The 21438-nt window shown below is 44.6% G+C and overlaps 1 protein-coding gene across 1 annotated transcript in view; it reads right to left on the bottom strand.

Annotated features, from left to right (window-relative positions):
• Positions 1 to 20517: 20517 nt before the first annotated feature.
• Prkcb (protein kinase C beta) overlaps positions 20518 to 21438 on the bottom strand; it is a 141909-nt gene continuing 140988 nt past the window's right edge. Inside the window, exon 16 of the mRNA XM_090318672.1 lies at positions 20518 to 21212. Coding sequence (XP_090174798.1) covers positions 21060 to 21212 — 153 coding nt within the window. The 3' untranslated portion in view covers positions 20518 to 21059. The remainder of the gene's footprint in view (positions 21213 to 21438) is intronic.

Here is a 21438-nt window from a genome sequence, read left to right as displayed (position 1 = left end):
GTTTATTGCCCTCTCCCTGGTGAGAATAGATGCTTCATCTTGTCCACATCTTAAATGAACAGAATTTAGAACAGGTGCCCAGTAGGTAGTCAATTAGCATTTGCTTAATCCATTTCATTGCATACATAATGACTAAGTTTCCTACCCACAAAAGGCAACCATTATAAGCAAAGAAACACATTGTTCTTGGTCTGGACACAATAGATCAAAGGTAGAACAATTAAAAGCCAGGATGGTAAGGCTGTTGTCTCATAGCTCTTCAGATATCCTTTGTTAAGTTGGTATATTTACATTTCCACCCCACAATTGTGCCCTTCTGGGAGAATTGCTATCTGTTATAGGAGCTGCCTGGCCCAAGGAACAAACAATCTTTTCCCCCTGGAGTAGTTTGCAGGCCCCAAAGGGTGGATGCAGGGATAGGGAAGATGCCATCTTGCCAGAATCAATGATGACCCCCCAGGTGGAATTAATGCTTGTGTATCATGTTAAGACAGGATCTTACCTGGGCCCACATTTCTTTTAGTGTGCGTGCGTGCGTGCGTGCGTGTGTGTGTGTGTGTGTGTGTGTGTGTGTGTATGTGTGTATGCGTGCATGTGTCTGTGCACAAGCCTGGGGCTTGAACACAGGGCCAAGGCATTGTCCTTGAACTATATTTTTTCACAAGGCTAGAACTCTACCACTTGAACCACAGCTTCACTTCCAGCTTTTTTTTGGTGGTTCGTGGAAGACAAGAGTCTCACAGATTTTCCTGCCTGGTCTGGCTTCCAACTGTGATTCTCACTTTTCAGCCTCTCAAGTAGCTAGGATTACAGGCGTGAGCGTCTGATGAGGATCCTTCTTTAAAGTACTGTTTTCTCTACTCACTGGAAGTATAGGAAGATCACTTCCTTAGTAAATCAGGGTCTACCAGAGCCCTTTGCCCCATCATGACAAGAAGAGCTGGTATGTGCTCTGATTGAGAAAGCACAAAGAACAATGAATATCACTGAAGAAGGATCCACAGGCACTTTATTTAAACACACCTTTAGGAAGAATGAATGGCAAAGAGAAGAGAAGGTGGGGCCATGCTGAGGTACCTGAATCAGCACAGTGTAAAACCCTTGTCTCCATGGGGTTGAGGGAAAGAAAGTCACGTATTGGATCTGTGGACTCTTTCATTTGAATTCCACCTTCAGACAAGATGTTTGACTATGGATACTCTCATCCAAATGTATTCGAAGCCTGCTCGCTTTAGGGAAGAATTATATTGCCCGATATGCCTCAAGCCGATTGCAGCAACCCAAGACTGGTAAGCTTCTAAACAGGGAGGTCCCTTGGAACCCAAGAGAACACTTGACATTTCCAACTCTGCCTTAGATGAGTCCAAGGAAAAGAGAGATGGACAATACAGAGCCATCTGGCTAGCGAATGGAAGGATGACGGGGTCAGCGGAAGGGAATGACTCTCCAGAAAGACAACAGATTTGCTAGCTAGAGCCTGGCTGTCATTCTTGTTGGATCCTTTTCTGTACATGTGTGCCTTGGGCTCTGCTTTCCAAGGAGTGTTCTTCATTATACAGTTTCCCAGGCACTGTTGAAGTGAAGGTTGAAGTGTGCAGGTATCTAGTAGGTGATCTTTCAGTTTAGACCATGAGAAGAGGTACCAAAGTCAGCTAAAGATACTCATTGCCCAGAAATCCAACTGAATGTAGTTCTCCCCCCCCCCTTGCTCTCTCTCTCTCTGCTTGGGCTTGAACTCAGGACCACACACTCTTGCTTGGCTTCTTCCCCTACCACTTAAACCATACCTCTACTTCCAGCTTTTTGCTGGTTAAGTGGAGATGAGACTCACAGACTTGTCTGCCGGCTGTAATCTAGAATAAGTCTTAGAAAAGATTGGATCTGTGAAATCACCAATGCCTTGATGCATGGCAGACAGACTTAGGGGTTTGGAGATAAGGAAACATGGACTTAAGTCCTAATTGCCTCCCTCCTCTGTGAGTGACCTTGGGGAATTTACTCAACCTTCCCATGCCATGCTTTCTTCCAAACAAGCAGAGGATCATAATAAGGCTGGTCTCTTCCATCCATAGGACTTTATTTTGGGGGGGGGGGGCGGTTACCATAGGATACTACACAGAAAGGCTTAACACAGTGTCTGGCATGTGTTGTGTTGAATAAATGCGAACTGCAGTTGAGTATGGATGGCTTCTGCCTGTAATCCTAGTTACTCAAGAGACTGAAATCTGAAGATCCTGGTTCAAAAAGCCAGCCCAGGTAGATAGATCTGAGGGATTCTTATTTCTAATTAACCAGCACACAACTGGGAAGTGGAGGTGAGGCTTGAGTGATGGAGTGCCAGTTGTGAGGACAGTAAGAGCACAAGCCTTGAGTTCAAGCCCTACTATTGATACCTCAAATAAATCTATTTTTAAAGCCAACTGCAGCTATAAGTAAAACTATGATGCCAGAGAGACTGGCTTTCTTAATGAGATTTGTTTTAATCTTCCACCTTTGGAATAAGAAATGGTTGACTGATCTGTGGTTAATCAGTTTCCAAGAAAAATGGAATGACCTAAAGGCGATGAGAAATCTCCAAATGTCTTTTGTGGAGAGCTGAGCTATAGACCTCCAGAGATAATTTGGAGGCTTAAAACCGATGCTGGAAACCTTTCTCAGATTGCTGCAAGGGCATGTGCTTTGGAACTTTTCCTGTGGACTTGGAATACCAACCACATTCTCAAACCTGAAGATAAGAAATGGGAAATAGTCTCATGTCCAGGGACCAAATGATTCCTCAGGACTGGAGACTCGATGGGAAACTGGAGGTAGGGCCCGAGCTTGACTGGGGAACTGCGATAGAGGAAGGCCGGAGCACACCACGAGGATGACAGGAAGGCTTTGAACAACAAGTGTGGACGGGGCACCACGTGGCTACTGAGGAAATACCTGAGTGGTGGTGTTGTTTGGCCGTGTAACGACGCCCATTGGAATGCAGCACACGGATGCCAGCCACGCCAAGAGAATTAGCAGGGAAAATAGAGCCATCAGTGGTTCCAAGTAGGACGACTTCCTCTTGTCACACTCCACACCCTGCCTCCAGTATCCTCTCTCTATATTGGATCCATGGGTCCTTTGGCAGAAGGAAGAAGGATGAAGAGGAGGAGGAGGAGGGGAAGGAGGAGGAGGGAAGGGAGGGAAGGAAGAGGAGGGAAAGGAGGAGGAGGGGGAGGAGGAGAGGAAGAGAGGAAGGAGGAGGGGGAGGAAGAGGGGGGAGGAAGAGGGGGAGGAAGAGGGGGAGGAAGAGGGGGAGGAGGAGGAAGGAAAGAGGAGGAGAAGGGGAGGAGGAGGAGGAGGAGGAGGTGGGAAAGGAGGAGGAGGGGAGGAGGATAGGAGAAGGAGGAGGGGGAGGAGGAGGGGGAGGAGGAGGGGGAGGAGGAGGGGGGAGTGTCATCCCTACTCACAATTCTCAAGGTCAGGCTGGATATTGGAAAGGCTCTCTCTGTATTGATTAAATTGGACTTTGACTACCTGTAACCCTTCAAATAACTTTGCAGCATATAGAAAGAGAGGCAGGTGGAGAATGTTGGGTATCTGTCCATCAACTCTAACAATTTTCCACTAATCCTGCCCCATCCCTCCATCACAGTAATTAATGCCCCTGCTGGGGGGTAGGTGCAATGCATCAAATGACTTCGAAGTTGGAACTTCCTGCCTGCAGCAAATGAGTTCGAATAACAGATGTGAGAGTCTCAACACTGAAACTTACCAGAAGACTCTCCATCCTCCCCACTGATAATCTCTGAAACACCAAGTTCCATGAGGATGAAGGATTTTTTTCCCCTATTTTATTCATGGGACATACCATCCATCTCTCACAAAATGGCTTGACAGATATTGGTTAAATGAATGAATGAATGAATGAATGAGTCCACGAATGATTGATCTAGCTTTCTTCTTTCATAGCATGTAAGTTCCTCAGACTGAAGCAAAAGAAGATAAATATTTATGCTATTCAGTTGGCTTGCTTCGCTGCTAATCCAAAGCTATCGATCCAAATACCCTCACCCAAGCTGGGGTGGATATTTGTCCCTGTAATCTGATATCCTCAGGTGGTTGAAATCTGAGGATTGAGGTTTAGAGCCAGCCTGGGCAGGGATGTCTACCAGACTGTCATCTCCATTCAATCATCAAAATGTTATACGTGAAACTTATTGGTGGAACACTAGCCTTTAGTGGAAAAGTTCAGGGACAATGCCCTAGTACACACACACACACACACACACACACACACACACACACACACACACACACACACAATTCTTCCTTGAAGACTGACTAGACCAACTGGGTTTTCTAAGAAGCACTTTGGAAATGATTCTATATAGCATTACAGAGCTCAACCTTCCCTTTCCTAGATCCTTCATGTCTTCTCAGTGTCTTTAGTAAGCTTTCTGAGCAGGTATTTCCCACATTCTTCCTAGTTTGGTGGTGGTGTTCTGACTGCTTGAATCTATCTCCAGATCACACCGCACTGAGCTTACATTGGGGCTCAGATTCCATCCCTGGTTGGTCCCAGAAGTGTAGCCTCCGCCCCCTTCACAAGGCCTATCTACTGCAGCTTGCCCCAGTTTCTACTTGCTTGAGTCCTAAGCCCCTGGCTGGAGCTGCAGCATAGCCCTGATGTCTCATGGACCGGCCGTGGATGAATGCAGACCCCACCAAGATCCATCTGTTTATTGAAACTGTATGTGACCCTATGTGTGAGCGCTCCTGGACCACTTCTGTCCTTTGACTGATTTATCCATTTTCCCCAGGATTTTGTTTTGTTTTGTTTTGCTTTTGATCTCTGGGCCTGGGCACTGACCCTAGGCTCTTCAGTTCAAGGCTGGCGCTCTACCACTTTGAGCCACAGCACCACTTCCAGTTTTCTGGAGATAAGAGTCTCACAAACTTTCATGCCCAGGCTGGGTTTGAATCGTGATCCTCGGATCTCAGCTTCCTGAGTAGCTGGGAGGACAGGTGTGAATCACCAGTGCCTGGCAGCCCCAAGGTTTTGTATCTTAAATTAAAAAAAAAAAATCTGCTGTTGAAAACAAATATGTCGATGTCTCTGTTTTCTTAGAATCTTTTTCATCAAAGTTTTTCGAAACTGTTCAGAGGAGGCTATGCAGAATATTTCCTTGTGTTTTTAATCACTTCTCCCGAGCTGTAATTCTGATTTCACTCTTACTTTTAATGGTAACTTTTTATACTTGATTACATTCAATGCAGATTTCTTTCTTTTATTTAAGTTGACTCCTTCCCAACACCTACAAAAGATCCATTTTTGAATTTTGTCTCATTCACACCACACTGAGTATAAATATTTTAAACTTTGAAATATCTGGATGGCAGCCTTCCATAGTTTCCAAGGTAGCCTCTCTCTCTCTCTCTCTCTCTCTCTCTCTCTCTCTCTCTCTCTCTCTCTCTCTCTCTCTCTCTCTCTCTCTCTCTCTCTCTCTCTCTCTCCAGTGTCTCCTCATGATCCATTCTAAGGCTCCAGTGGAGACCAAAACTATAGATAGTACTGAGCTCTATTCATCTATCTATCTATCTATCTATCTATCTATCTATCTATCTATCTATCTATCTATCTATTCATCTATCTATCTATCTGTCTGTCTGTCTGTCTGTCTGTCTGTCTGTCTATCTATCTATCTTAGTGGTACTAGAGCTTGAATGCAAAGTTTTACCCTCTTGCTCAGCTTTCTTGTCCATGGCTGGTCCTTCACCACCTGAACCACCTTGCAGATCTATTTTGCTGGTTATTTTGGAATAAGAGTCTCAGACTTTTCTACTTGGGCTATCTTTGAACCCCACTCCTTTAGATTTTTCACCTTTCTAAGTTGCTAGAATTACAGGTGTGAGCCACCAGCACCAGGCCACAGTATGTTTTTTTTCTTAAATTTTACTTGACACATCTATAATATAATGTATAAATTAGAAACAGTAAAGGATGAACAACAATAACAAATGAATAGGATAAGTAGAACATTATAATAAAAACTTACATCAGTGTGCTTTCTCTTTCCCTCTCTGTTCCTCTCTTTTTCTCTCTCAACGATTCTTCTTATTTATGGTTTTGGGGGTTTTTTTTGGAGAGGACTGAAGAGTGAACCCAAGGCCTTTCACATGCTAGGCTAATGCTCTGTCACTCAGCTGCATCTGCAGCCCCACAACGGTATCTTCCTATAAGGTACATGCACTGTGGTGAGGTGATACCTAAGCACTGTTGCTATTGACTGACGGTAGTACTGGACTGTGTGCACATGCCCAGGCTTATTCTTGTATTCTTTGTGCATAAAATGTATGTGTGCATGCATAAAGATTCAGACCTTAAATAAATACATATCTAGCACACGAACACAAAAATATACATCCTCTCTCTGATGTGTCTGCTGGCAAGACATACTTAAAACAAGGGGAGCTGGGAAGCAAGAGCGTGTGTTGTTGGGAGTGTGTGATGTCAAAGGATGGGAATGGCAAAATGTTGGAAAGGTGGGCAAACACGTCAGTATATTCAAAGTACATGTGGAAAATGAAGTCAGGTAACTTGGGATGGGGTGGGGTTGAAAGGGATGAGGGGAAATGATGGAAGGGGTGACACTGATTTAAAATCAATCAAAAAATATAATATATAATATATAATAATATGTATACAATAAATAAATAAATAAATGCCCCCAAAGCAAAGGGCCCTGAGAGCAAAGTGAATCCATTTTTGTTCAGTGCCAGGGATCCAGTAATAAAAGTTGCCAGAACTTGGTCAAGATTGAATGAACTTTTCTATTACCTTATCCTCTCTCATCAGTCTGGAATTTATGCAGATGTAGGGTGTGAGATGAGGATTTAATTTTGAGAGGGATTTATTGACTATTCCTTCTTTCTCTACAGCTCTGGAGCAGCGTCTTTATGGTCAAATAGTCAGGTGCGTGAAAGATTGTCTTGGAGCTGTTTGATCTCTCCCATCGGCTGTGTTACAATTACAGCAACATAAATCATACTGATCTATGTTATAATATTTAGGCACTGTGCTATTTTAATCTTTGACACAGTATTGCCTAGTTTAACATCTATATTCAGAGTGCTCCTTAATTATTCTTCAGCTTCAAATTGCTCTTGGCTATTTTGCCTGTTCATCTTCCTAGTTGAATTTGAAGGTCACTTTGCCAAATTCTTTCTCTTCTCACCATAGGGGGGAAAAAGTAAAACAAAAAAATTAAATTAATTGTATGGGGACTTTTTATTTAGGAAGACATTACATGATTAAATACTCATTCCTTTTTGTTTTCTGGTCCTGGATCTTGAACTCTGGCCTATCCCTGATTTCCTTTTGTACTAGGCTAGTGCTTTCCCACTTGAGCCACAACACCACTTCCAAGTTTCTGTTGCTTCATCGGAGATAAGAATTCCATGGAGTTTCCTACCTGGGCCGCCTTTGAACCACAATCCTCAGCTCTCAGCCTCTTGAGTAGGTAGGATTCCAGGCGTGAATCACCAGTGCTTGGCTCTCATTCCACTTTTAACCTTATTTTAAATTCTCTTGATAATGGTTGTCTCTTCAGAGGTATTCTACATACCTCCTTTGACACTGATATCTATGTTGTCAATGTTAGAAGTGAAAAAAAAGATGGAGTGTTGCTCAAGTTCATAGACCTGGTGAATGGTGGAGGTTGGCATCGAATTCATAGCTGGTCTGACGGCAGGGCCTGCTCTCTATGTATTTCAGAAGATGATACTGTGCCTTGACCAATGGAAGTGATGATTCCAGAACAACATCCATTTCAACAAGATTGTTGAGTTGGCTGCATCCTCTTCCTCCTCCTCCTCCTCCTCTTCCTCCTCCTCCTCCTCCTCTTCCTCCTCCTCCTCCTCTTCCTTCTTCTTTTTGCAATATTGGAGCTTGACTAGGATCTTATGCTTACTTGCCACACCTCCTGGCCCTGTCCCATATGTTTTTGCAGATAATTTTTGAGACATGGCCTTCCTTTGCAACTGGGCTTACATCTGGACTGCAATCCACCTATTTCAGGTTTCCCATCCCAGCTGGGTTGTCAGATGTATCCAACCATGCTATCTCTTTCTCCAGGCTGGTCTGGAATCTGCAATCCTGCCAATCTCAGCCTCCCATGTAGAAGGACAAACACAGGCCATTGCATCTAACTATCAGCTAAGAAGAGGCTCATTATTATTTTTTTAAACCTGGGTTAGCCTCAAATCATAATCCCCCTATCCTCAGCCTCCTTTGTTACTAGGATCAAAAGCTGGATCCCTGGTGCCTGGCTTCCTTCATTTTTAATGAATGGAAATTATGGTGACTACCTTTTCCTTTCCACCCCTCCTTTCCTGAATCTGGAATTTTATCTTTTTTTTTTTTTTTTTTTGGTTGGTCATGGGGCTTGAACTCTGGGCCTGGGCTCGGTCCCTGAGCTCTTCAGCTCACGGTTACTGCCCTACCCCTTGAGCCACAGTCCCACTTCTGATTTTCTGGTGATTCATTGGAGATAAGAGTCTCACAGACTTTATTGCCAGGGCTGGCTTTGAACTGCGATCCTCAGATCTCAGCCTCCTGAGTAACTAGGATTACAGGCATGAACCACCAGCCTGGCACCTTCTGGTTCTTGTAGATAACAATCTTGTCCACTCAGTACTGTTCCAGTAGAGAGATAGTCATTTCTGGATAGCTCCTGCTCTAGCCGGGCAGAGCTTTGTACATGGGCCATGCTGTAACACAAGAAGAGCGTTCAAAGGGTAGTGATAATTCCTACAAGCTCCTCCCCCTCCCTGTGATACAGGAGTTTAATCACAGAGCAAGGCACCACCATTTCACAAGAATCAGCAGGCACGGAGAGGCACGGTGTCCTCGCTTGGGTCATCTGCGGGACTGGACTTCTATCCTCCCCATGCCACTGTCTCTCAGGCCACCTCTCAAGGCTGGCTTCCAGGCTCCCAGGGTGGGTACACATGGCAACCGCTCCATCCCAGCGGGCGTGTGGCCAGAGACTCAGATCTGCCCGTGTGGGCGCAAACACTCTCTCCCCAGAAAAGCTGCTTGAAGGCATAGACCGGGAGAAGGGAAGATTAAAAATAAAGAGTGGGCATGTACAGTTTTGAAATTAGAGGCGAGCTGTGGACTCAGAGGCCCTTTGATTCGCTTGTTTGGGGGAGCAAGGAGACTGTCCAGACAGGAAGAAAGGGTAGATGGCCATCATGGGTCTTTCATCCTCCCTTCCCCCTCAAATTCTAACCCTTGGGAACACTTGGGGTGTATGGTTTGTCATTCCTCTTGGGGACACTTTGTGAAGTTTGAAGTCCTTATCTCTGGCTCTCTCCAACATTCCCCATTCTCCATATCTCATCTGTCTTCATTCTCTGCATCAAGCATTTTCTTGGCTCTGGTAGATGTTCAAGTTTGGTTTGCATCCTACTTGCTTTTCTTGTTCACACGATGCCAACAAGACTTTTCAAGTGTGGAATACCCACCCACAGGATCCACATGGCTGGATATCTCCACATCCCCCACCCCCCTGCTGGAATTCTAGGAGGGGAGAGCCTGCCCCACACAGGGGCAACTAAAACATGCTTCATCCAGAATCCCATGGCTTACAAAGATGGCAGTATTGCTCGTTATTTAATTTTTATTTAGAGATGCTCTAAATAAAATGTATATTGGATGGGGAGGGAACTGAGGCTTGAACTCACAGCCTGGCCACTGTCTCTGAGCTGTTTGTTTGTTTGTTTGTTTTGTTCAAGGTTGGGCCCTCCATCACTTAAGCCACACCTCCAATTCCTGCTTTTTGGTGGTGAATGGATGATAAGAGTCTCACAGACTTTCCTGTGCCCAGGCTAGAGTCAAACCATGGTTCTTAGATCTCTACTTTTTGAGTAGCTAGAAATAAGGTATAAGTCGGCCAGCTATAGAGATGCTTTTTTTTAAAAAAAAAATAACATTGTTTTCTTTGTACAAATGACAGAAATGCATTTTGAATTGTTTAAGGGCAAGGAAGAAAAAAAAGGAAAGAGGCTCCAACAGCTGAAAAAAATCACATGTAACTTGAAACCAGAGCCTTAAATGCCATCTCTAAGCTCTAGGTTTTTCTGTACAACACCATTAGTAGACAGTCCCACACCTGTGTTGGAAAAATGGCTCCAGTGTCTTTCAGTTAACAACATGCCTTCTCACCCACACCAGCTGAGAAGAGAAAGCTTTCCTCTTCCAATAGCTTTCATTTCTTTCTTTGCTAATGACCAGGACTGTGGCATGAATCCAGTCATGTGGCCAAATCGGAATTGATCCTTACAGCTGGGGGATGGCGTGATCACAGCATCACATTTGGCATTTGGAGGAGGGTCAGTTCCTAACTGGTGTGTAGTGTCTGAGGGTGTATCAACGAATGAAGTGGGGATGATATCGCAGAAATTGTTGGCATAGTCAAGCGTCCCCTACATACATCAGCAAAAGAAATGTGCCACCTAGTATTGTTTAAATGCGTCCCACACAAGTTCATATGTACATATCTTTGTCTCCAAAAGTTCACACATTAATGGTATTTCAAGGTGGGGTCTCTGCAAGATAATTATGATCAGATGAGATTTGTGAGCCTGAGGCCCCAGAATGGTTTGACAGCCACTCTGGCATGCTGTGTGGTTTCACCTTTTAATGTCCTCTACCGTGTGTGTGTGCGTGTGCGTGTGCGTGTGCGTGTGTGTGTGTGTGTGTGTGTGTGTGTGTGTGTGTGTGTGCGCATGCATGCTGGTCTTGGAGCTTGAACTGAGGGCCTTTCCTACTCTGCCCCACCTACTTCTGGCTTTTTGGGGGGTAGTTAATTGGAGATAAGAGTCTCATGGACTGTTCCACTCAGGCCGGCTTTGAACTGGAAGCCTTAGATTTCAGCTTCTTGGGCAGCTAGGATTATAGTCGTGAGCCGCTGCAACAGGCCTCCTCTGCCATGTCTGTCTGAGTGGAACACAAAGATCTGCACTGGAGGCTCAGCAGATGCCAAGACTGTGCTCTTGGGTTTCCCAGCCTCTAGAACCACGTGCCAATTCCCCTTCTGTGCTCCATAAATTAATGTGCTGTCAGGGATCGAGTTACTGGGACAGAGAATGAGTTAAAACAACTGCTTGTCCTAGGTTCCAGAGATTCTAGGTAACTTCTGTTCATGGTGACTAGATCATTAGACAAATGATTAGCAGGGCTGTTCCTGGAATCTTTACTTCCAGGGCAAGTTGGTTCTACGTGATGGTATATTAGGAGACCCTTGTCCCATTATTGCCTTCCAAGGTCCCATTTCCTACTTTTCCTTTTCTTTTCTGTTCCCTGCCCCCCCCCCACACACTCTAGTACTGGAGCTTGAACTCAGGGCCTGGGCACTGTCCCTGAGCTTCTTTTGCTAAAGGTCAGCACACAGCAACACTTTTGACCTTTTCTGTTTAGGTGTTACCAAGGAATTGAACCCATGGCTTTGTGCATACTAGGTAAGCACTCTATCACTAGGCCACACTCCTGGCTCCCCACCCCCCATTTTTTTTGTTTGTTTGTTTCAGGTACACCATTTCTGCTTGGAAAACCAATCACACCCTGTTATAATTCATGATTGTCTCTTATTTCCACCTGGCTCCAGGAGAACACATGTGACCTGAGCTTGGCAATCTGACATTTCATTCCCCTGAGTGAGGTAATTAAGTTAGAGATGGATGTTCAAGTAGAAGCATTAAAATTCAATCCCAGAACATTTCTTGAAACTATTAGAAAAAAATAATTTTTCTTCCTCTTCTGTTGTTAAAGTCTGAGGATAGTAGCTATAACTTCTGAGGTCCCCTGAGAAAATTAAATCATGGAGAGAAATGGACGGATGATGAAGAGGAATTGATATCTGGTGTTGTGTGAATCCCTGGATCCATCTGTACCTTAAGCCATTTGACTCAAAGATCTTTACCTAAAAACAACAACAACAACACCAACAAAACCAAAACAGGTGATGTTTAAGTTTCTGTTACCCCAAATTCAAGGTGAGTTTTCATCATTTATAACTCTAAACCCAACTTTCAAGTTTAGTATCAAGGTAAGCATTGCATTTCAGAGGAGGGAAAAGGGAACAAAATACACCCCACATTTAATGGGAAATAAAGAGGGCACATGGTCTTCACATTTCCAAGCGGGGGGAATTTGAGTACTGGAGACTCTAGGGTGCCAGAAAGACACTCCTGGCAACATTCTGTCCTAAACCTCAACCGTTAGGCACTTCCGGGTCATGGGGATATCTCTTCAGACAGGACACTATGTAACTCAGATCACATTGATCCCATCTCTCTTAGCCAAAGTCTGGAAGAATGAAACAGGAGAACAAGGTGCATAAGCCTTAGGATTGGCAGGAGCTACACGCAAGCCTTGGCTTAGCCATTCCCGACTTAACTGTGTGGCCTTCGTTCAGTTCCTTGAGTATCTTTAAGACTCGTCGCTCTCAGCTGAAGAATGGGCTTACAATAACATCTACCTCGTGGAGTTGGTGTAAGGCTAAAATGAATGTAATACTGTATGTGTGCGGCGGTGGTGAATTTAATGAAACCTAGCAACTGTCATCATGAAACAAACGCGCAGTTCTCTCAAAATGTTCAGTTTGGTGGCTAACTGAATTCCAATTTCTTTCCTGCATGGTGATGTCTCTTACCCACCGGTGTGTTTGAGGGCAGGGTATCTGGTAATTGGCCTTCACAATTGATTTATGAACAAAGAATCGTAGTTAAAAACATGTACTCAGGCTTTGGCCTGCTTGGATCCCAGAAGCTGCTTTATTAGTGGCTGTGCAGACCTGGATAAATGGCTACCCTTTTTGTGGCTCTGAGCCACAGGAGGGGTTTGGGAGATGATAACATTCCTATCTGCCTTGGGGAGATCAAGCACATTAACATTGACAGTGTTTAGAACAGTAAATGGCTTCTAATAAGAGCTACTACCTATAGATTTCATCTATCTATATCTATAGCTATATCATCTATATTTCCAGTGGCCAAATACTGATTTCTAGTGGACAGGTATTGGAAGATATGGAGGGGGGGAAAGGGGAGGAAGGAAGGAGGGAGGGAAGGAGCAAAGGAGGGTTCTACTCACTTGTTTCACCTTAGGTTCCTTTAGGGTCCTGTTAATTACAGCACTGCTCACCAATAATAAAGTACATTTTAGCTACACCAGTGTGTGTGTGTGTGTGTGTGTGTGTGTGTGTGTGTGTGTGTGTGTGTGATGAAAACTGATTAATAATAATTCTTTGAAAGGCAGCTTACATTCAAAGTCTGCCTTCACCATCTGCTGTTTTATCTTGTGCAAGTTACTTAATCTCTTTGTGGCTTGGCTGCCTCAGCAAGAACTAGTTACCCCCCACCCCCCTTAGAGCTGAGACTGAAGTATTCAGAGGAAGCCCTAACAATGAATGCTAAGTTATTGCATGATTAAAGGACAATGCCTAGGGCTTAGATCCTACAAATACGATGCCCCTAAATTCCCTTAGGATTTCCTGACACAAGCCTTAAAAAAAAAAAAAGTGCATATTCACTGATCTTCCAACACAGAAGTGTCAAGTGTGTGGCGTACCTGGCAGATATACCCACACGGGGACATTTTATTTGCACAGCGTAGAGTTTCAGACATGAACGTGAATGGCCTAGATGTTGAAATCAGGACATTTCACAGACTTTTTTTTTTTTTTTTTAATCAGATTCCCGGTGTCTCTTGAGGAATGGATAAGATGGTGTTGTGGCTACGGTGTCTGCAGACTGTCACTGGGAGATGATCCCGGGATTAAAGGAGACGAGAAGAACTCTGGGGTCACCACACTGTCATTTTCTCCCTCCTGGAATGCTTTGTGCCTTCACCCCGAACGCTGGGCTTGTCAATGAAAATAATAGCTAAGACATAAAACACACTTCATTAACGCCTCTGCCCCCAGGCCCAAGGAGGCATTAGAAGGATTAAAAGATGACATGGAGGAATGTAGCCAGAAGGAGTAGGGCTGATGGAGCTGATATATAGAAGATCTGGGCTTGAACCGCGGCTCCTGCATGAATCTACACTAAATCCTTTGTTCCCACCTGGCTGGCTGGTTGGTTGGTCTGAATTCAATGGACTTCCTCTGCAGAGAATCCCCTTCCTGTTCCCAGCACCCACCACCCTGTCACCCAAGGAGCTGAGTCATGGGTGCCTACGATCCTAACTTCTGAATTGCCCTCGGCTTCCTCAGTCACCACAAGGACACAAACCCCAGCTGAAAGACATGGAACATGGCACAGTCTTGTTCTTCACACCGGAGCCTTTCCAACCCCCGGCCTAGAGGAAAGACAGGACCATGTCCGGCCCCAGGGAGGAGCTATATCTCCCGTGTGTCTCCTCTGGATAAACAATAACCACAACAGCAAGCTCGTCCAGCCTTGGAGATTCTAATGAATCTAATGAATCTCCAAAATCCCTCCATATTCAACACAGCCCTTCCAGCAAAGATGTTTTTATCAAGCTTTCCTTCCCAAACTCTGTATTATAGAAACAAGACATCTCATTTTCCTTTTGCCATTATACAATGAGATGATAATATTTGAAGATGTTGTTTCAAAATACAGCCCCCTATTTCAAAGGCGGGCGAAATCGCTGATCTATGAGTGATTCGGGTGGGGTTTTTTTTTTTTTGAAGGGAAATGTCTTTCCCCAAATGGTTCGGTTTGGAAGCTGATGCCTGACGACTGCTATCAAATGCTTAACATTTGAAAATAAATTTCGCAAAACACAGAAGACGAACAGATGGTCTGCGAGTTTCGTCCATTCTCTGTAGCTTTCCACCACTCTCTGCTGCAACAGACAAAAAAAAAAAAGGGAGTTGGAGCCAGCCTCAGGTGGGTGTACTGCACTGGAGGAGGCAAGCTGTGCCCAGGCCCACACTGCGCAGGGCAGCGGCTGGGCTGTCTTCAGGGCCTGCACCCACAGGGAAGGGGTCCCCCCTCTTTGTTCCAGCAGATAGGGACCAGCACCAAGGAGCTTAGGGGCACCACGGTGGCCTCTGGCTGCCAAATAGCTTTTCTTCCTCCCTCCCTCCCTCCTTCCCTCCCCCTCCCTCCTTCCTCCCTCCCTCCCTTCCTTCCTTCCTTCCTTCCTTCCTTCCTTCCTTCCTTCCTTCCTTCCTTCCTCCCTTCTCTCTCTTCTTCCTTCCTTCCTTCCTTCCTTCCTTCCTTCCTTCCTTCCTTCCTTCCTTCCTTCCTTCCTTCCTTCTCTCCCTCCTTCCCTCCCTCCTTCCTTCCTTTCCTTCTCCCTCCTTCCCTCTTTCTTTCACTTCTCTCTCAACTACCCAGGGTTGTCAAACTCTCCATCTCAAGGCCCTCAATTTAATTACTACTGCAAAGATCCTTTAAACAACAACAACAACAACAGAGAAGATAACAGTTCCTAACTCAAGGCCTAGGGATTGATATCTGCTACGGTTTAGATGTGTCCCCAAAGGTCCATGTGATAAGAGTTGGTCCCAGAGTAGTGCTGTTGGGGGTGGGGGGAGGAGAATCTTCGAGAGCCTGTAAAACTTTGGGAAGATGGTGGAGCTTTTGGGAGGTGGGGGACCCTCTGGGAAATGGGACCTGGTAAGGAGTTATTTGGTCACTGGGTGTGTGCCCTTTGAGGAATCTGTGGGACTGTGGCTCCTTCATTTCCTTTTTTGGGGGTTTGTTTCTTGGTTCCCAGTGTCACCAGTTTTGCTGTGGTATGTCCTCTGCCTTTGCCATCCACACACTAAATCAGAAGCCCAAAGAAATGTCATCACTGGCTTGTGGCCTAGAATGTCTCATATCCTGGGGCTAAATAGACATTTTTCTCAAGTAAGTGAATCTTCTAGGCTGTCATGATTGGGTTAAAAAAGCCTTTACTGGGCCTGGAGTTTGGCCTAGTGGTTAAAGTGCTTGCCTAGCATGCACGAAGACCCGGGTTCGACTCCTCGGTACCACATACATAGAAAAAAGCCGGAAGTGGTGCTGAGGCTCAAGTGGTAGAGCTCTAGCCTTGAGAAAGTCCAAGGACAGTGCTCAGGCCTTGAGCTCAAGCCCAGGACTGGCAAAAAAAAAAAAAAAAAAAAAGCCTTTACTATTAGTGCTCAAGTTGCTGGGTTTGTGTCTTTATAGAGACTGAAAGGTCTGGTTATAAGATAACCAGAATGCACCTGCGAATTTCTTTCCTGTCTGTCCTATTTCTTCAATGCTCTGTAAGTTTATGAATGATACCATTGATGGACTTGGTGATAGATTTTTTTTCTCTAATTCCTATCCCTGTGTTCACTTGCCTTGGCAATGTGATTTGCAATGCCTCCTACCCAGAGGATGAGTCTGTTTCCTCACCTCCTGAGTTTGGCATATGGGAAAGAAGCAGAGATGACTTAAAAGCAGAAGCTTGAGAAGGGCTCTCATGATTCTCTCTGGAGTCATGAAAGCCACTGTGTGCAGGAGACTACCTTAGCTTTAGGGACTGTCACAGAGTACATGGGACAGAAGAACTATCCTACTGGCAAATTATGGGCTGAACACATAGGAGTCTTTCATTGCCTGATGGTTGGCCATCTGTATCAATAACATTGTATGGCCTGCAAATGATGTCATAATACCCAAGTAGCTCTTGGCAGAAGAAAAAGCTTCTTCATCCTTAGAACCAGTCACTGTGTCTACCTTTACCCATGTGGCCAAGGCCACTGAAGACATTGTCACCAGCTGACTTACCAGCTGTCTGAAGACACACAGTCAAGTCCATTTGAAATACGTGTGGGTGGCCAGAGCAGAAAAAAATCACCATCATGAGCCAAATAAGTGGTTGATTTAAAAAAAAATCCCCTAAGCTCTGAAGTAGTTACTCAGAACTAGATAACTGACATACACTTACACCTACGTATGTGTCTGCTGACTTACCTTCTCAGTGAAGATGCAGAAGAGACAGAATTCCTCAGGAAGTGGAATGCAGACCCTGGACTTTAGCAATGCTGTTGGCTATAAAACAATAGGAAACTACAGATCTTGTCATATCAGTATCTTGCCATTGCTTCTCAGTACTGGCTTGTCTCTTGGACACCGCATATGCAGATTTCCTTTGGATAAAGAATCCACCCTATGTTTTACTTCCTGGGCAGACATCCCTTTGATTTAAGAAGAGGGTCAGATTTTTATTTGGAGAAGTATCCCTTGTTCGTTCATGTGCCTGGGTGGTATTCTGTCTCTAGCTGCAGAGAAACAGCGTATGAGAGAGTTCACAGGCAGTCTTTAAGAAGGTCCCCAGAGATGCCTATTTCCCAATTTATCTCTTCAGATATAATCTCCTCCCCTTAAGCCTGGGCCAAACTGCTTTAGCTTGCTTTGAAAGAGTAGAAAACAGCATCAATGTGTGATGCCATTTAGGGGTTCAGGTACATTTATCCACGGAAGAATTGAGAGGCAGAGTATTTGTGAACTGTGATTAAGTATCAAGAGTACTGAAACCTAATGTGATATATAGACTCCATAGAAAGACGCTCTGGAGCTAGTTTAATGGAGTCTTCTCTAAAGGTGATTATTATCAATTTTATATTATTATTATATAGATAAGGGCCCCTCCCATGTTTCCTTCTCTAGGCTTTGGCTGATTGCTGGTTACTTTGTATATGTACTGTCCTGGCGAGAACCCAGGGCATTGTGGGAAGCAGCACCACTGTGTGGGAAGAAGTCACAAGTTATCTGACTTGTGTTATGTCCGCCATGTTTATTCCTATCTATCTTCTGGGTTGAGGTTATAAGAAAGGCTGATGTCTAAACTGGGCCCTTGAGCTTCAGTCACTCACCCTCCAGGCAACCTGCTACCCTGATGTGGTACAGAAACGGAATGGCCAATTCTCTGAAGAAGCCTGAAAGTGACCTCAGGTCTGTCCTCTCATTGAACCTCCATCTGCAACTCGAAATGATCCAGAGGCTTACCTGCCCCTTCACAAGAGGCCACAAGCTCTGCCCAGATTCCAGAGCCACAAACAGAGGTAGTGAGTTGTTATTTTAAAGTTTTGGGCACCAGATCCCTAACTTAACTCAAGCTCAGCCAGCCAAAGCATTTCCATTCCTTCCCCCTTCCACTGAGATTGACATAGTGATGGGATGGCGATAAACATGTGACCAGGCAGAGCCAATCAAAGAAAACCATTGGATATTTGTTGTAGCTGCTACTCTTTATTGTGGGACAGGATCTCAGGAAGAGGGTAGGCCTCAACCATCTTCTTCTGTGAGGGAAATGACCTTGCTGTTTCTGGCTCAGAGTAGTAAACGATATGAAATTGTGTGTGTGTGTGTGTGTGTGTGTGTGTGTGTGTGTGTGTACCAACTGGAGCCACAGATCCATTTTTTTTTGCATGTGTGCATGCAAAGAGTTCATGGACTTCCTTTCTCAGAGTGCCTTCCAACCACAATTCTCCTATCTCAGCCTTCTGAGCATCTGCTAGGATTATAGGCATGAGACATTGGCACCTAGCATGAGAAATGGGGTTTTTATCTAGCCCATTAAGAAGACCAGAAAAACTGGCTCTAACTATAACCTTGTTCTCTAAATAGGATGTATTGCCAAACACGATAGAAGCTCATGTATTTTTGTTTTCATTATGGGATGTGCAAATGCACACTTTCTCCTTTAAGCTGGCTCCAGCCAATTTTCACTGGCAAGAGTGTCTAAAAATTCTCTGAAGATGGGGTAGGATCAGTGGGTTCACTGTATCTGCCCAGTTGTTCCATTTCCCAGAGCTCTCGCAAGAAAGCAGATGAGTAAACCCTGCAGTGTCACTGTGTGCTGAGCGTGTCTCCTCATTTGCTCTTTTCTGCTACCCACTGGCCTCAGCAACTCCAGAGGCATGTGCTCCAGATTGCATTACTACGTGTCTGGGAAAGGAAACAGAAGTGTGACTTCATTCAGAGAGGAAGATTCAGTGCTGAGCCACTGTGCTCTGAGCTGAGACGAGGGGATTCCTTACCATACCCCCAGCCTTTACCTCTCCCTTGTTTTTCCTTGGGCCTTCTGGGACAAGGGAATATCTGTAGGAAAGGGCATACAACTTTTTTTTTCCTTTCAAGTTGCTGAACTAAATTAGGATAAAATAGCACAAGGTATGTATATGTTGTCTTACCAATGTATTTTTCAAACATACAAGAGGAGTGTTTTCCTGTGCTGGTGCCAGCTTCCTTGGAATGAAAGTTCTGTGGTCTATTTTGTGGATGTGCTTTTAGGCTTTGCTTTTGTTGTTGTTTCAATGCTGGGGCTTGAAATTAGGGTCTCATGTTCTCACTTGGCTTTGTGTTTTGCGCTTATGGCTGGTGTTCTACCATTTGAACCATACCTCCAATTCAGCTTGTTTTTGTTTTGCTAGTTAATTCGTGTCATGTAGAATTTTCTGCCTAGACTGGCTTTGAATGTCAAAACTCCTCGTGAGTAGCTAGGATTGTACGAGTGAGCAACCAGCTCATGGAACATTGAATGTGAAGCACAGTGACAGACAGGTGTGGATGATCTGGTCATGGGCACAGAAAAAATATTAAGGTAATGAATAGCAAAGCCTTAACTTCAGCCATAGCAATCAAGGAAGCTGAGGGAGGGTATGATACAATAGGAGGTGGTGGATACCGGTAAAATGAAAACACTGTCGTGTGTGTGTGTGTGTGTGTGTGTGTGTGTGTGTGTGTGTTTTACTGGGGCCTCAAATAGAGGCCTTGCTCTTCTAGTTGGCTTTTTCACTCAACTCTGGTGCTGTACCATGTGAACCACATCTCTGCTTCTGAATTTTTGCTGGTTAAGAATCTCATGGTCTCTTTTTTTTGGGGGGGGGGCCCAGGCTGACTTTGAACCACAGTCCTCAGATCTCAGCCTCCTGAATAGCTAAGACCACAGATGTGATCCACCAGTGCCCGGCAACACAATTTTGTGTGTGTGTGTGTGTGCTTAAAGGAGTTAGCCATTTCTTTGTTATGTCAAATTATTTCCATATGGAAATACAGGCCCAATTCTGCCAGTGTCCTGACTTTTTCCAAAAGGATCTGAAAGTCCAAAATCTATATTAAATGTCTCTACCTTTAAAATAGGTAAATAATGATTTCAATTCAATCAGATTCTGTATGAGTGAAAAAGCCTTCTTCTGGCAACCTCAACCTGTGGATACCCAGTTTGTTACATCTGGACCAGCAGCCTTTAAGAAACTGGCACATGTTGGCTGTGGTAACTCACGTCTGTCACCCAAGCTACTCAGGAGGCTGAGGTCTGAGGATCACAGGTGAAGGCCAGCCAGGGCAGGAAAATGGGTGTGATTCTTATCTCCAAATAACCACCAAAAAAGCCAACAAAGGAGATGTGGTTCAAGTGGTAGAGTGTTAGCCTTACACACAAAAGCTCTGGGACAGTGTCCAAGCCCCGAGTTCAAGTCCTGGGATTGGCACGCAACATAACCAAACCAACTAAACAAACAAAAAAGCAGGCATGTGAGCCAGAGAGCTTGCATATATTAATTCAGTTTAATCATAACAATTCTTAAACAAAGAATTGTCCAAGAGACAATAGTTCACAGTAACTGCAATGCTGCTTGTTCACAACTTTTAAAAATACCAGTCATGCTTGGTTTAGCATTCAAAGAAGGTATTAGAGAATAAATGTAAAAACTTTGACCAGGAACATCAGCTTGACTTGAAAAATTACAAATACTGAAGCAGTTTGGTATCAGACACGGTACTTTTGACATTGTCTGTTCGTTTGATGAGTTTCTGGCAGTCTGGGGAGAAAACCAAAATGGACCTCTATCATCAGATAATGCACTTAATTCTAAACTAAACCTTTTTTTTCTCCAAATGTAGAAAACAGCTAGCAAGCTACACGTAGAAAGAAAAAAAAAAGCCCTCTAAAGACAAGCTCTCCATGTATTGAAATGCCAGCATGTTGCACCATGAGTCCTGGAAGACTAGAATTGATAGCTACATGTGAACCTGCACTGCAGTCTTCCCCCCTCCCCCTCCCCAGCCCCAGGCTCAGCAATGGAGTACTACACGTTAATGACAAACTCTGGGTTAGTGTAAGAAAAGCCAGCAAATTCATTTTGGTCCAGGTTCATGATGAAGAGTTTATCAGTGGGCGTCAACTCCACAGGCTGCCTGGTGAACTCTTTGTCGAAGTTGGAAGTGTCTCGCTTGTCTCTCTGCCAAATGGAAAGCAAACACATTAACACGGCATAAGAAGAAGGGAAGACAGGACTGAGCCACACCAGCGATGGGAAGACTGATGCCATCTCAGGAGCACAGTCCAGCAAGAGCCTTCTGCTGGGAGGTCTTTGAACAGCTGCGCTCCATATGCTAAGCTTCCTTGCACATTGCATGTTGGATTCGGGATGTAAACTTGATGGGGAAATGTTCAAAGCAAGGAAA

Source organism: Megascapheus bottae, chromosome 25 (assembly GCF_031878675.1).
Source record: "Megascapheus bottae isolate mThoBot1 chromosome 25, mThoBot2.hap1, whole genome shotgun sequence".
In the NCBI taxonomy this organism is placed as follows: Eukaryota; Metazoa; Chordata; class Mammalia; order Rodentia; family Geomyidae; genus Megascapheus; species Megascapheus bottae.
This window is presented reverse-complemented; position numbering and strand designations above follow the sequence as displayed.